At 44.8% G+C, this 14,637-nt stretch overlaps 1 protein-coding gene across 4 annotated transcripts in view; it reads right to left on the reverse strand.

Annotated features, from left to right (window-relative positions):
- Positions 1-14,637, reverse strand: part of SYNJ1 (synaptojanin 1) — a 668,969-nt gene that overhangs the window by 66,921 nt on the left and 587,411 nt on the right. For 3 of the 4 annotated variants that reach the window (XM_086933998.1, XM_086933997.1, XM_086934000.1), the window contains exons 25-26: positions 11,376-11,516; positions 2,792-2,830 (exon numbers count right to left, since the gene is read on the reverse strand). In XM_086933998.1, the coding sequence (XP_086790124.1) occupies positions 2,792-2,830; positions 11,376-11,516 (180 nt within the window). The remainder of the gene's footprint in view (positions 1-2,791; positions 2,831-11,375; positions 11,517-14,637) is intronic. The other variant, XM_086933999.1, reaches the window with a different exon arrangement.

Raw genomic sequence — 14,637 nt, forward strand, 5'->3', positions numbered from 1 at the left:
ACACAGAGTCAATAAATGAGACACACACACTCAAAGAAACTCGTAAAAAAATATAACAACAGGTATTTTGCAGACTGTTTTGGTCTGCTAATGCCAGTGTGTCAAAGCCACTCACGGTTCTCGGTCAGACCTGAAAAGTGGGACAGGACAGCTGGGCCACTCTTGGTGCTGCGTCTGTGGTGCTGATGTCCCTTATCGGCTGCTAGGTCTTTGTAGCATTGAAATCCAGATAGGACTCAAACAAGCTTTGTAGCTGCAAAGGGTCGGGTACCATGGGTATTGGTGCAGGGTGGCTCCGGTTGGTCTTGGAGACTTCTCACTTGGTGGGGAGACGGATCTGACCTCTTGGAGCACAGTGACCTCCTACTGGGCAGCTGTGGCGTCAGTGTACCCGGTGGCCAGTAGAATGGTAAACCAGACGTTGAGGTCGGTGCCTGCAGGCAAGTGGCTCGTCTACATCAGGGGAGATGCTGACAGCTTTGTGAAGGGCTGGATGCCCTTCATGGCTTTTTGAGGCTGCACAGCTGCAGGACGAGTCAGATGCCCACCACTGACAGGACAGGAGAAGGTAGGCAGGAAGGGTTTGACGCCAACCTTTCCCAGAAGTCCCCAGTTCTCATTTCTTCGACTCTTCTCGGTCCTCTTCTTTCTTAATTCAGAAACATCTATGTTCCTGGTGTTAGGGGGCCACCTAAATACTCAATTTAGGGGCATTAAGGGGAGGGAAGGGTAGCGGTTAATGGGCTACCTATCCTTGGGGTCACTACACCCCCTATATGACCACTTCCCGTGGGAAGTGGTCATTAAATTTTCCAAAATTCCTATTTCCAGCAAAATCTAAGTTGTTGATTTTTTTTTCATGGAGCACATCAGGCAGCCCACCTTAGGGGTGTGACTGGCCTGTTAGTGCACCATGCCCCCTAGCATAGCTGATATCCCGCCTGTCCAGGAGCCAAATGGGCCTCAGGGCAAGGTGTGGCATCTGCCCAGGTCTGGGGGAAGCCTGGGTCGCATATCAAAGGTGGCAGGGGTTTTAAAGTCCCTGGCCTCGGTATGCTCTCACATGTAATATGATGCACCCTGCCTTAGGACTACAAGGCCTGCTGTAGGGGTGACTTGCATATATTACCTGTCAACAGTTGGACTTTATACAAGTTTAATAAATCCTTCACATGTTAGCCTATGAAGCTAATGCACTACAATGGGGAAAAACAAAATTGCCAGATTTCCCCTCACCAGGGCTTGGAAAAATATTTTATAATGTCCCTGCTTATTTTAACATAGTACCCTACCCTTGGGTAGACCTTGGGGGTCACTTAGATGTACAAATAAGTTAGTTTAAGACTTTTTAGAAATACCTTTAATTCCCCAGTCGATTTACGACTATGTTTTATTTTAAAAGCAGCCTGCAAATCTGGGCTGGCTTTTAAAGTGACAGCAGGCAACACAGTAGTGCACACTTAAGTGCATTAAATCTACCGGGCCTCTAAACCGACATGCCCTAGCATATAGTAGGGACTTACAGGTAGGTTGTCAGTACTAATTGTAATTATACCCAATTACCATGTACCTTTCACACAGAACACAGGCCCTAGGTCTGGCAAGTAGAGGCCCAGGCACGACCATAGTCAGAAAACCAGCATCTAGTAGTCAGAATGAGGGCAAGAAGTGGGAAGAAACTGCAAAAAGCCCGGGTTTTTCACAGCACCACTCTATAATACATGTGGCCATGCCTATATATCTCCATCGATACAACTATCCCACAGTAGCCGTGTCTGCTATATTTCACACACTTTATTTCCTGGACAAACACAATTTGTGGGTAGAAATGTCTTAAAGTTGTTGTAGAACAGGTATTACCTACATGTGCAGTTATTTCTAAGAAAAATGCACCAACTTCCATTTTCACTATTCTCCTTTTACTTGAATAAATGGTACTCTTCTATTGAAATGCACATGCAAGTTACCAATAGACAATTCAAGACACAATGAAAGCGTGCACTTTATTAATTACCAATATACCCACTAAGTGTTTTTAAACTTTATTTACTATTGCATGCCATTAGCATTTTAGACAAATACGTTCACAATCCTAGCTATGTTTCATGCATTTACAATTATCATATATGTCAGATAGTATATCAACCAAGTTGCGACAATTTCTTCAGTTATGCAGCCACCGTGTACTCTCCTTTAAAGCCAAACTATCTCCACTAAGATAATTTAAAGAATGTGTGTGTGCGACTGAACTCCTTTCTTTCTTTTATGACAGTGCTTAAACATTTTGCATCCTAAAAACACTTATGTTTCTTGCAAATAATGAAAAAAAGAAACGGACTTCCCTTGTTCCTCCTCAATATAGCTAGTAATAGAAGCCAGATGGACACAAAAGTACCAGGCTGGAAGGATACAACAGATTAACTTTAGCTCATTGCTGGTAAGCAAACAGATAACTGGAGTACGTCACTTATCAATTTCAGAGAGATTGGATTTGATTTTCCTGGACACTATCAGCTCACTAGTGCCTCTCAAAACCAATAGGAAAATAAAGTGGCAATCGTGTAAATGTGCAAAACTGGAAAACAGTGTCCAATTTCTCACATTAGAGTGAATTCCTGGACACCAAGTGTATAAGCTGCATTTTAAAAGAAGACATGTAGAGACCTTAGAACAAAGAGGAAGACAAACTATCGAAATTGCTCTATAATCTCTTAACAGGCTCATGCACTACTCAATATCATAGCCAGAACATGCACTATTCAAGCACAAATTTGAAAACATAAATGTTTACCTTCGGTTTCTTTCCTAGCTGCAGCTGGACTTCTAGCCCCTTTTTCACACAAATAAAGTATGCAGAGGAGATGAAAGTATAATGGGACAGTCAGCAACAAGAATAAAAAGTAAAGTAGATCGGACAGCTACAAAGACCAAGAATTGTATTTCTGTTATACATGAAGTAACCGACATCTGAAATACGTGGTAAGTTATCCAATCCATCAAACTGTTCAGTTTCAAGTAATCAAACGGGAATTGCTATCAAAAAGAAGACTTCATTCTCTTGTTGTCAATGAGATATTCTTTTACATCTGTGAGGTGTTGGAGAGGAGGCACACACCCAAGAAACCAACCACAACATCAGCAACAAGCCATCCTGTTGTACTCCTCAGGTCCTCCCTCCTATTTCCTTAAAAGGCAGTCTCAGTCACTTGCCCCACACAGTCCAGGTCTAAAGACAGGATGGGAGCATGCTGACAAACACCCGCTAAAGATGACATTATAGGGGGCCGATAGGCACAATATTGCAGTCTGTAGACGGAGGTCATTAGTAAATTCTACCATATACACCTGCACCACGAACACCAAAGTATAAAGGCAATGGTTCAAGGCAGCATGCTGGTTAAAGACTTGGGGCCATTTTTAGATCTCGACGAACAGGTTACTCCGTCACAATGGTGACGGATATCCCCACCGCCGAAATATAAATCCCATAGGAAACAATGGGATTTAAATATCAACGGATGGGATATCAGTCACTGTTGTGACGGAGTAACCCGTCCGCCGAGATCTAAATCAGGCCCATAGTTATATTTCAGGTTGGGGGAGAGGATTGGGATATATTTCATGAAAGTCCCCATTTACTGTGCTATACAGATCTCACATTGATTACAGTTTTCAAGAGTCATTCATGGAGCCCAATTGTTCATTTACACAGTCCCAAAACCTGGTGTACAAATACTAGAGCACAACAAACCACTGTAACAAAATTGTTTTTAAAAAGTGTTACTGGCAGCTATGTGGTCAAAATTCGAATAATATTTATAGACTACTTTTTTAAAAGAACTCTTTTGGAGAGTTTAAAATACCTGTATCTAATAACGCAAAGCAAGGTTACTTTGTATCTACTTTTTTTGTGAGTCCGGGAAGATTAATTCTATAATATGGAATTTTTTAATAGAATATTCTTTGGCAAATACAGCAGGCTCTAAAGTTACACCTGTCTTGGTAACCACACAATTCTAATAGAAACTCATTCCTTCCTGCAGATTATGCAGGTTTTAAAGTTATCTCTAAAGACTGACTGAACTCGGTAATATTTCATGTACTAGGGGTAGTTGTGTGGCAGTACTAGAGATTCTGTGGATTCCACCATCAGTAGAAGAAAAACCAACATGTGAATTATGTGGCCACAAAGTTCTGACAGGTATGTTTAACGCTAGGACATGAAATGATAAAGGTACAGAGGTTAATTCACAGCCTGGCTGGCAATAGCACTATCAAACCGCTAGAGTGCAGAGCAACAGCCAGGACAGGGGGCCCATCTGTATCAGGACATCAGCGTGCCCTGATGGGGTATTTTTGTTGAAAGTGTTCCCACTGACAGGGAAGGAAAATTTTCAGTGAAAATGCATTCTCGGCATTGCATCATGCCATAGACATTGTGGATTTTATTTTCCTACTAGTTTAGAAACTATTTTTTCCCAGGGAGTGACAATTTTCTTCGATTCCTGCCTGGATCTGCCATACTCTAGTAAACGCGGCAAGAAACAAAGCAGTACTCAAGGTAGATGGAGATGCAGGTTGTAGTTTATTCTGTGGAGAATATCCCATCCACAGCCCAGAGCGTCCTGAATAAACTGTCAGTATTTCATCCCAATACATTCTAAACCCCTTGATGAGATGGCAAGATTCCAGTGTCTACATTCCATTATGTCAGCAGCACTAGACCAAAGGAGGAGAACCAGATACCACACATACCTTGCATGGCAGACATGGTCAAGGCAATGAATGGTCTTAGAATTCATTTCTGTACAGCTATATTTTGAAAGAAGTTCATTACAGAGTCTAGAGATTTTGATTTGAGACCACAGGCAAATGAACTGACAAATTCTACACTAGAAATCTGCTCTAAGCATCCTTTGTGTGAGCACCAAAGTCAATCTTAGTGTATGGGCAAAGTATGTGCAGAGTTACAGGTTGATACCTGCAAATCCCCCGCAGATTGACTCGTAATTAATTTGGGGACACGCGTTTGAAATAGTTCCCTGCACATCTCAAGCATGATAATAAGGTTCTTGAAATTAAGTAACTCGTGAGTAGAAAAACCTCAATAGCTGAAGAAGAATTATCTGTTGCTTCAGACCGATGTCAAGGCCTTAGCTGCAATATTTATTTGCAGAGGAAAGAACGATTCATCTTGAGTGGCTCATGGCCTTTAATAAAAACAATGTATAGCAAACCTTCTCGACTGCGGAAAGTGAGCAATTAAAGATGTCATGTTCCTGCTGTTTCCCATGGATACAAAAACTATAGGGTCAAAGGGAGCCTATTTAGTTAAATTCATGCCATGTTTTAGTTCCACTTGGTATTCATTCCTCTAAACAATTGCAGTTAAGTTAAAGAAAATATACTTGGTCCGGCCTTCCCTTGAACAATCTGCAGTAAACCTTTGCTCTGCTATAAATAAAACTTCCAGAGTGAGATCTAAATTAAGAATTTCTGAAGTGGAGACATACAACTAGATTCTAATTCGTATTTCTTCTGAGTTAATTTGAGTTTCGGGCGGTGCTATTAGGGTCAATTGGGTGACTCTTAACCCTAACATTCATGTATGTATAGATCAATAGGTTGAAGACCAGAATCCCTGTAGTTGGCATCAATAATATAGCGATTAATTGTAAGGTGTTTCAGGATTTGGGGAACAAATGCATGTTAAGGCTATTGTGCAATGCTAGATTGTATTGTTTATAAATTCTTGCTCTATTAAGTTTACTTAATTTGTTTCAATGTTTAATGGTATGAACAGCTAAAGCCTTTTGCCCTTTTATTTAGCTTGAGTTTTTCAAGGCTGTACAAAGTCTTCATGGCTCTATCCTGGGGTGTCGAGTGTTTGTATTTATGTAAGGGGGCTGCAGCAAAGCGGTCATTCCCTGTGGCCCCTCCGAGGCTATATGTGTGTATATCACGAATAAGAATAAAGGACCCCCTACAGAAAAGCTACTTCTTGAGCTGTAATGTGGAGATCAAACATGTTTCCCCACACACGTGCTGTTACTGGGATAACAATGCAGAGCCATCTTGCAGTCAATGGGAATGACGCTCTTCGCCACAGACTAAATGCACTCCACCGTCCACGAAAACTGGGTAGCCTTCTGGATTCTACCCGACACCTGGCTTTCAGCCTTTCATGCCCCCTGCTCTCATTGGCCACCGGCTGATAGAAGGTGGTAAGTGGAGCGTTAAACAGTCCATTATCAGGATAATGATGCAGAATTTGCCCCCATCTAAAAGGGGCAGCATAGTTATTCCCCATTCTGGCCAGTTTAACTTGAAAACAGTCTATGCCGGTGAGGAATTTTCATCGGCAATCAGTAATTCTGCCACTTGAAACTCTGGTCCCCTGCATTGCTAAACTTGCAATGGGGCCTTATGCATCTTAATCTCCTGCTAACCAAACTTGGAACTTCAGTTCATTTGAGTGAGCAGCCACATGCCCTGTCAGACACAATGAAGATCATGTTCTTATGCAAGTGTCTTGCCTAGTTGAGTTACCGGCTAAATTCATTCCATCCCTAGGAAATATTACTGGGGAACTTCGATAGAACAAAATCTGGCCATGCCAGGATTAAAAATTGTAACCTGCAGGCTGCAGAAGGTGTCATCACTGAGTGCGTAACTCACTGAGCCATCCTGTTTGCAAAATATGCCTGCCTTTCTACTGTTTCATCAGGTGAGATGACTATATTGATGAATATCTGAGCCTGATCAGGGGATTACCTAGCACTCACTATCAATTCAATTCAAAACCACTTTATTCGATTTAGTTAAAAATCATAAAAGCATTCTACAATCACAAGGAAAAAGGGGGCAATACAAATTCATGAGAAATTACAAAGATCAATAGATCAATAATATTTACATATTCACAATATTAAAAGTGATTAAAAAACATCAATAGTAATTAATATATTCACAATTTAAAAAATACAGCTAAAAAGGAGTAAATAATTAGCAAAATTTTTTTTTACAAATACAAAAAACATTATCCATTTCATCCTTCCGTGCAAAACCCTTATGTTACATTTTAAGTCTTCTCCTCATGATCCTAACAGCAGCAACAAGATAGTTGGCCGCGCTAAACATAGCCAAAGCAGAGTCCAATAATTGGAGATACAGGAGGGCAGGTTTTGCCTGATGGAAGGCTTTATCCTTCAATAATGGAACCAGGTATTTCTGTCTGGGCACGGTAAAAAAATGACAAAACAACATAAAGTGCATATTATCTTGCGTTGAAAAGTTGTCGCAATTACAGACAGGGGCGTCCTCCTCCTTATACCAGCCTTGACTATCACAAAGGACCGTATAAATCTGATTAAACCGAAGTTTAACCAGAAGCCACCTGTGAAAGGGGATGTTGACAATGGTAAGGTACGGTTGTATAGTAAGGCGGGTAATGGTCAGGTAGTGGGCTCTGACCGTGGATTTAGTCAGTTGGCGTTCCTCCCTCTCCACATTTTTCAATTTGATAAAGTTGAGCTTAACCCAATCTAGATCAGATTTCTTTAGACCTTGAGGGACCGAAAAAATATCGGGGCGTCCCAGGTCCGAAGAACACTTTTGAATGTATGCTAGCCAAGCAATATTTTTAGAATTGTCCAATTTTAAACAGTCCACCAGTATTTTATGATTCAGACCTAGATTGTTATTGGTCCAGGTCCTTATCCATAGCAAGATGGGAGCCATTAGAAGGGTGTCAGAAATATACCCTAGACCAAGTTCCTGGTGAACTGAGAACGTGGCTGTAGATTGGGGAAGCCCTAAAATGGATAGAAGGAACTTGTTTTCTTCCCTTTGAACAGATTCGCCATTCACATAACCCCACAGACCTGAGCCATACCTGGCTATTGCCACAGATTTCGCCCTATACAAATTTAGTAAAGCACCAGTTGGCTTCCCACCCAGTCTCCTGGAAAAACTTAAAATAGCATTAGCCGAGCTCCTAACTGCTTTGGTTTTAGCTATAATTTGGGGAGCCCAGCTCCCCGTGGTGTCAAAGATTACACCCAGGTAGGTAAAAATTTTGACGTTAGTGATCACGTCGCCATTGCAGTAGAACTGTTTAGAATTATTTTTGACGGCCCCAAAAGCCATGACGTGAGATTTGGAGTTGTTTATCACTAAGTCAAGTGAAGACATAAAATCATTAAAAGCATTTAAAAGTCTTTGCAAACCTATGGGGGTCCGAGCTATCAGAGCTGCGTCATCCGCATACAGGAGAACAGGAATACGACTATCCCCTGCACGCGGAGTGTCCAAGGTCGCAGTTAAAAGAGTCTTCTCAAGTGAATTTATATAAAGAGTGAACAGCATGGGAGCAAGAATGCAGCCCTGCCGCACGCCCCTACTCGATTTGAACCAAGCTGTACGATTACCTTCTTGGTCCATTCTAATGGAAGCTTTTAAATCCTTGTGTAGTTCTGCCAAAAAATATACAAGGGGAGGATCAAGACCCAATTTTAACAACATGGTCCACAGCCGGGCTCTATTAACCAAATCAAAGGTCGTGGACAGGTCCATAAAAGCAACAAAAATTGACCCCTTTTTAGCAGTAGTGTATTTCGAGATTATCAAATGGAGATTTAAGCATTGGTCCTCTGTCCCTCTGCCTGCTCGAAACCCATACTGGGCATCTGCTAGAATATCATTGTCTAGGGACCAGGTGTTAATTCTAGCTAGCAAGACTTTGCCCAAAATCTTCATAGAAGAATCCAATAAAGAAATTGGTCGAAAACACTTGGGGTCACTTCTTTGGCCCTTTTTAAAAATGGGTACTATAATTGAACATGCCCAGGTTTTTGGGAAACCCCCCTCATGCACACAATTAAAAACATTGGCTAAAATCTCAGCCCACAACTCAGGGTTAAGTTTGTAGAGGTCCAGGGGTACCCCATCTGGGCCTGGGGCTTTATTAGCAGCAGAGCCTAAAATTGCCAGCTCTACTTCTGATTTACTGAAATTTAGCTTAGTAGGAGAGGATGGGGAGTAGGGTATTGCAAACTCCTCAACTATTTCATTTGAGCCATATATATTGGAAAAATGATTAATCCAGTCTGCCTCAGGGATATTTATTTCAAGATCCATGTTATTAGTATGAGCAAATAAAGGATTATTTATTATGGCCCAAAATTTGGAGCTTTGTTTAAGGGTTGTGGAATCCATTAAAGAATCCCATGCCTCATCTTTGATGGCTTTTTTTCGTAATTTCACCGCCAAAACATATTCTCTTCTCAGCTGTGCCACCAAAGACCTGTCTCTAGGGGATTGTTTAAGGGCTTTCAACAAAGCCGAGTGTGCCTTCGAGCAAGTGCGGTCAAACCACCTAAACACTGGGGCAAGACCCCTCCTTGGTTTTGCTGTAGGTTCTTTTTCTACTCTGGCACAAATAGCTTCAAAGGCACTCACAACCTCCCCCCCCCTCCTCTCTCCATCCCTACATTTCTCAATTTCAACTGCCATATGTTGCTCAATTAGGCCATGAAAGTCCTCTGGACAGACTTTACACCATTTAAGGCGCCTTCCCTGGTCTCTGCTCCTTACATCTCTTGTAGAGGTGGCCCTTAGTTCCCCTTTACACAAACCAGAGAGAGCGTCCAGAACCAGCAGCACCGGGTTGTGGTCACTGAACCCACTTACAATTGCATTATAGAACAATACATAACGTAGGAGCCCCGGGGACATAAAAAAGTAATCGATTCACTGCCCCTCGCGTTGTACGTGACCACACGGTTTGTTGGGTCTGAAAACCCTGGTTCATATAAATCATTAGATGATAACAGATTTTCCATTGCCACACCCTTAGGGCTATGTTCAAAATGAGGCAACGATGTGTGATCTGGACCGGTATCATCTACAATCTGGCAGTGAGACTCACACAAATGAACATTAAAATCACCCATCATTATTAACTGAACAAAAGTGGTTTGTTTTGACATATAATTGATTAAAAAGGCAGATAAACCTTCTAAAACAAAATTAGGGCCGCCCCCCCCCCTGCATGGAATTATAACAATTTATAAACACAATCTTGTTCTTGTCTGCCAAACGAATTTCCACCAGCTGAAAAAAGCACTCACTAACAACTCATCTGAATAAACTCTTTTGTCTCTTAGGGAAGCATCTTTGACAGATTCTAATACTAATGACATAGCAACACTGCTAACTCAAATTGTTCTTGACTGGACAAATATTATATATCGATTCTCTGATGTACCTGGCTTTGCCCTCTGGAAGGAGCATGGACCAAGCTTTGGGCATGAAGTCTGGATTGATGGAATAGTTTTTAATGATCTACAATATCTAAATAATTGACAAGGCCACCACAGACGAGTCAAGATACAAGCTTAATTGACAATCATCACTCAAAGTTTTAATTTGTTTTAATAAAGTGTCAAAATTGCTCTAGGACCATGTTCAGCACTTGTAACTATTCAACATGCTTTTGTCCTAGGACACTGACGAAACAGTCACTTTCAAGTAAAAAAGTCACTAAAAGATTTTTGAGAAAGATTAGGGAAGGGGAAGAAAACGAGATCCAAGCCTGTGGATTTTGTAAAATATTGAGCACAATTGGCACACACTGCATCCAAATCCATGCAGTGATGATGTTTTTGGTCCATGAGTAAACAAGGGAATTCAGAAACATTTATTTGGAAATGTGCGAAAAGGTTACAGTTTACCAAATGCAGTTGGAATGCCCTAATATAGATCCAACATTCATTTTGACGTCTTGGAGGTTGAAGAAGCCAGAACAAAAGGCACAAAAATGTCAGAACTGTTCTATACAACAAAAAAACATTGCAGAAGACACCAGGCTGAAAAAATATATAATTATTCTGTACATTTTCAAAATCACAAAGGAATAATAAGAAGGCTTGAAGTCTTTGTAGGACAGTATGGGAAATTGGAAATAAGGTTAGAAAATGCTATGAGCCCTCTTCTTTTCCAAAATGCAGCCTTATCCAGTCATTTCCTCTTCATTGGAGTGTGAATCTCCTACTCCCAACGTAAAGATTTCCGAGAGTATTAAGTTACACAACAGTACAGAAGAAAAATACATTAGTGTATAGAAGAGCCTAACCTATGCTTTCCCATAATTATGTTGTAGTAGCATACATATACTCTGTTAGCCTGCCTTCTTACATATTAGAAATCTCCCTTACAGTAACTTAACAGGAATATTATTATATTATTATAGAGGCTTTTGTAGCGCGCTCTGTTACTAAGAAAATAGTATCCTGGCGCGAGATGGGTGAGAGGCAGAGCAGAGTAGAATAACAAAATGTAATAATATCAAACACCCATTTCCATGCTTATTGTACCTGATGGAGGTGGAGGTCTTTGTGGCGGGGCTGATCGAGCTGGTGGAGCACCTGGACGTGGAGGTGGAGCACGTTTAGGTTCCAAGGCAAGTTGGAGAGACTCCCTCTGTAGTGCAATTGGTTGAAAGTCAGCTGTAGATCCTATGAAAATGAATGGCAAGTATTAATACTTATGAAGGTGCATTAACATTTTCTCTAACTTTCAACAGACGTCTGTCCCATGGAATATTAGAAACATTCAAAATACTTTGAGGTGGTTCTAATATAAAGAAAAGTAATAATACTGAAAAAAGCGAACCACTTTGAGATTCTTTATAACCCTGATTATTATATTTTTGTGACAAAAAGATCCCAACAAATAAAACCAGGATTATTTCTGTCAATGACACAGCAAAATAGGCGCCTGAGAAGTCAGCCTTCTCACCACTTTTGTTTAAAGAAAGCATGTTCCAGCTAGCTCTGCTGTTTGAAAGAAGCGATCTGTGATATTAAATTTCACTACATATCTAAGCTACTCAGTTGGCTCTGGACAAAGCGGTGGAGGCCTTTTTAGGTTTCGCTGGGGGGCGGAGCCGTTAGGCTCCTCCTCCAGAGAAATCTGTAGTTTCTAGTATGGGTGACTTGAACACGCCTCTCTGCTTCATTGGCTAGCTCCATAAATGGAGGCTAGCCATTGGAACAGAGAGGCGTCCGTCAATGCCGGACCAGACACGGGGGCGTTCCCGAGATTCTTTGGCTTTTGCCGACGTCACGCGACGCCGGGAACGCCCCCGTGTCTGGTCCGGCCGTGTTTGCTGCTGTCCTGCCTTGTGTCCCTCCTCCCGCCGTTTCCCGCCTCCCTCCCGCCGTCCGTTCCTCTCGTGTCCTTTCCCGCCCCCCTCCCGCCCCCTGTGTCTTCTCCCGCCCCCTCCCGCCGTCCGTTCCTCTCCCGCCCCCCCCGTGTCCTCGTAGGTGCTGCCGCCATTTTTTTTTTTTTTTTTTTAATCCGCGGCTGCCCACGCCGCACTTGTGCCAATTTTCGTGCCTCACGCCCCCTGTGTCCTCTCCCGCCCCCTCCCGCCGTCCGTTCCTCTCCCGCCCCCCGTGTCCTCGTAGGTGCTGCCGCCCGTCAGCTGCTCGGCACCTTGGCCGAGGCACGAAGGGGCTGCGACCGCATTGGTGGCTCGTCGACAGAGGCGCGCTCTGATTGGCCGCTGCAGTGGGCCTGTCCCCGTGAGCTGCGCCGCCGTTGGTTGGAGCCTCGCCATCAGGATCTGCCCCGGGAGCCGCGCTGTGAGTGGCTGACTCCGGGGGAACCCTCGACGTCAGCGGAGGCCAGTGGGAGCTGCGACGGGGGCCGTGCCTGCGAGGTATTATTGTTCAGGTCTTCTGCCACGACCCGCTTTGCACCACCCAGGGAGTCACCTCAAATTCCCAGCTGCCCTTTGGTTTTAGCCTACCAGGTTCTACCCCCTAGAGCAGCTTGAGTGTTATGGCCTAATTCTCTGTCTCAGTAGGCTTCTGCTTCATAGTCGTTTCACCTCCCCTGCTGCCAGAATTCCGCCTCTGCCTCATCCCTGCTTTCAACCCCCACTTTGCTGTGGGACCTCGCCCCCACTTCAGGTAAGTGTCCCTCCTGCGCTCTTCTCCACTCTTCCTTGCTGCAGAGTCTGCATGCTTCACCGCAGCTCACTCGAGGACGTTCTCGATACTTGCGGCCTTCTCCCCGTTGTCATCCGCCTCCGCACTGTCTCCGCCTCCTCACCCTCCGCTCCTGCTCCATTGCGGTGTGCTCCGCTCTCCGACATCAGTTGAGCACCCCTCTTTTTGCCGCAGTGCTTCTCATCACCTCTGGGGTTTATTGATTTGTCCTGGGGCCTCCCAACTCCGTCGTCAGGCCGCCTTTGGTTACCTCTGCCTGACAGCAGCGTCTACCACAACAGACTACCCCTGCCTCGAGTTGCTTTAGAGGGGGCCTTGAGTCGTCGGTCTCGGCATCCTCAGGGCTAACGACACTCTTTGTCGGCCGCAGCCTCCATGGATCACACGGCAGCGGCACAGTCCCGCCATAGTTGCCTCTTCGCAGGTCTCCAATACGAGCCTTCGGGTCGGAATGCCGCCTGGTTCCTGCCGCAGCTTGCCTGCCGCGGGGCTCCATTCATTGGAGCTGATCCTAGATGTACTGCATCGGACTTGGCTAGGGGACAGATCACCTCTCTCCTACCTCTGTATCTGCATCCGGACTCTTCACTCCTCAGCTAGCGGCCACTGTTCTTGGCTACCATGAGACCGTCTCTTCATTTCCCTTGTGTGTAGAGCCCCCCTCTCACTTCATTGCTATTTCTCCTTCTTTCTTTTTCTTACTCTCTCTCCATCCCTTCCTCTCCCTCCCTAACTCTTTTCTTCCCTCCCTTCGTCTCCCCCTCTCTCTCCCTCCCTCCTTCCTCTCTCCCTCCCAGCCTCCCTCCCTGCCTCTCTTTGTCCCTCCTACTCATCATCCCTCCCTCCTTTCCTCTCTCGCTCCCTTTCTTCCTCCCTCCCTTTCTTCCTCCCTCCCTCTCCCTCCCCTCCCTCCCTCCTTTCCTCCCTCCGTCCCTCTTTTCTTCCATTCCTCTCTCCAGTCCCCCTCTCTCAACACCTCCCTCCCTCTCCACCTCCCACCCCACCTCACTCCCTCTCTCCCTCACTACCTCTCTCCATCCCTCCCTCTCTCCGTCCGTCCCTCTCTCTACCACCCTTCGTCTCTCTACCTTCCTCCGTCCATCCCTCTCTCCCTCCCTGCCTTCCTCTCTCCCTCCCTCTCTGTCCCGCCCCCTCCCTCTCTGTCCCTCCCTCTCTCTCCCTCGCTGCCTCCCTCTCTCCCCCTCGCTGCCTTCCTCTCTCCCCCGTCCCTCTCTCTCTCCCTCCCTCGTCTCTCTCTCCCTCCCTCCATCTCTCCCTCTACCTCCCCCCTTCCGTCCCTCCCTCCCTCTCTCCCTCCCTCTCTCCCTGCCTCTCTCCCCCCTGCCTCCCTTCCTCTCTTCCTCCCTCACACTCTCCGTACCCCCCTCTCTGTACCCCCTCTCTCCCTCTCGCTCTCCCTCTCTCCCTCCCTCTCTCTCTCTCCCCCTCTCCCCCTCTCTCCATCTCTCCCTCTCTCCCTCCGCCCCTCCCTCTCTCCCCTGCCCCCCTCCCTTCCTCTCTTCTTCCCTCACACTCTCCGTACCCCCTCTCTCCCTACCTCTCTTCCTCACTCTTTTGCTCTCATTCGCTTTCACCCTCTGTGTCTCGGAGACTCCCTCAT

The sequence above is a fragment of the Lissotriton vulgaris genome, chromosome 8, assembly GCF_964263255.1.
Source record: "Lissotriton vulgaris chromosome 8, aLisVul1.2, whole genome shotgun sequence".
Lineage (NCBI taxonomy): Eukaryota > Metazoa > Chordata > Amphibia > Caudata > Salamandridae > Lissotriton > Lissotriton vulgaris.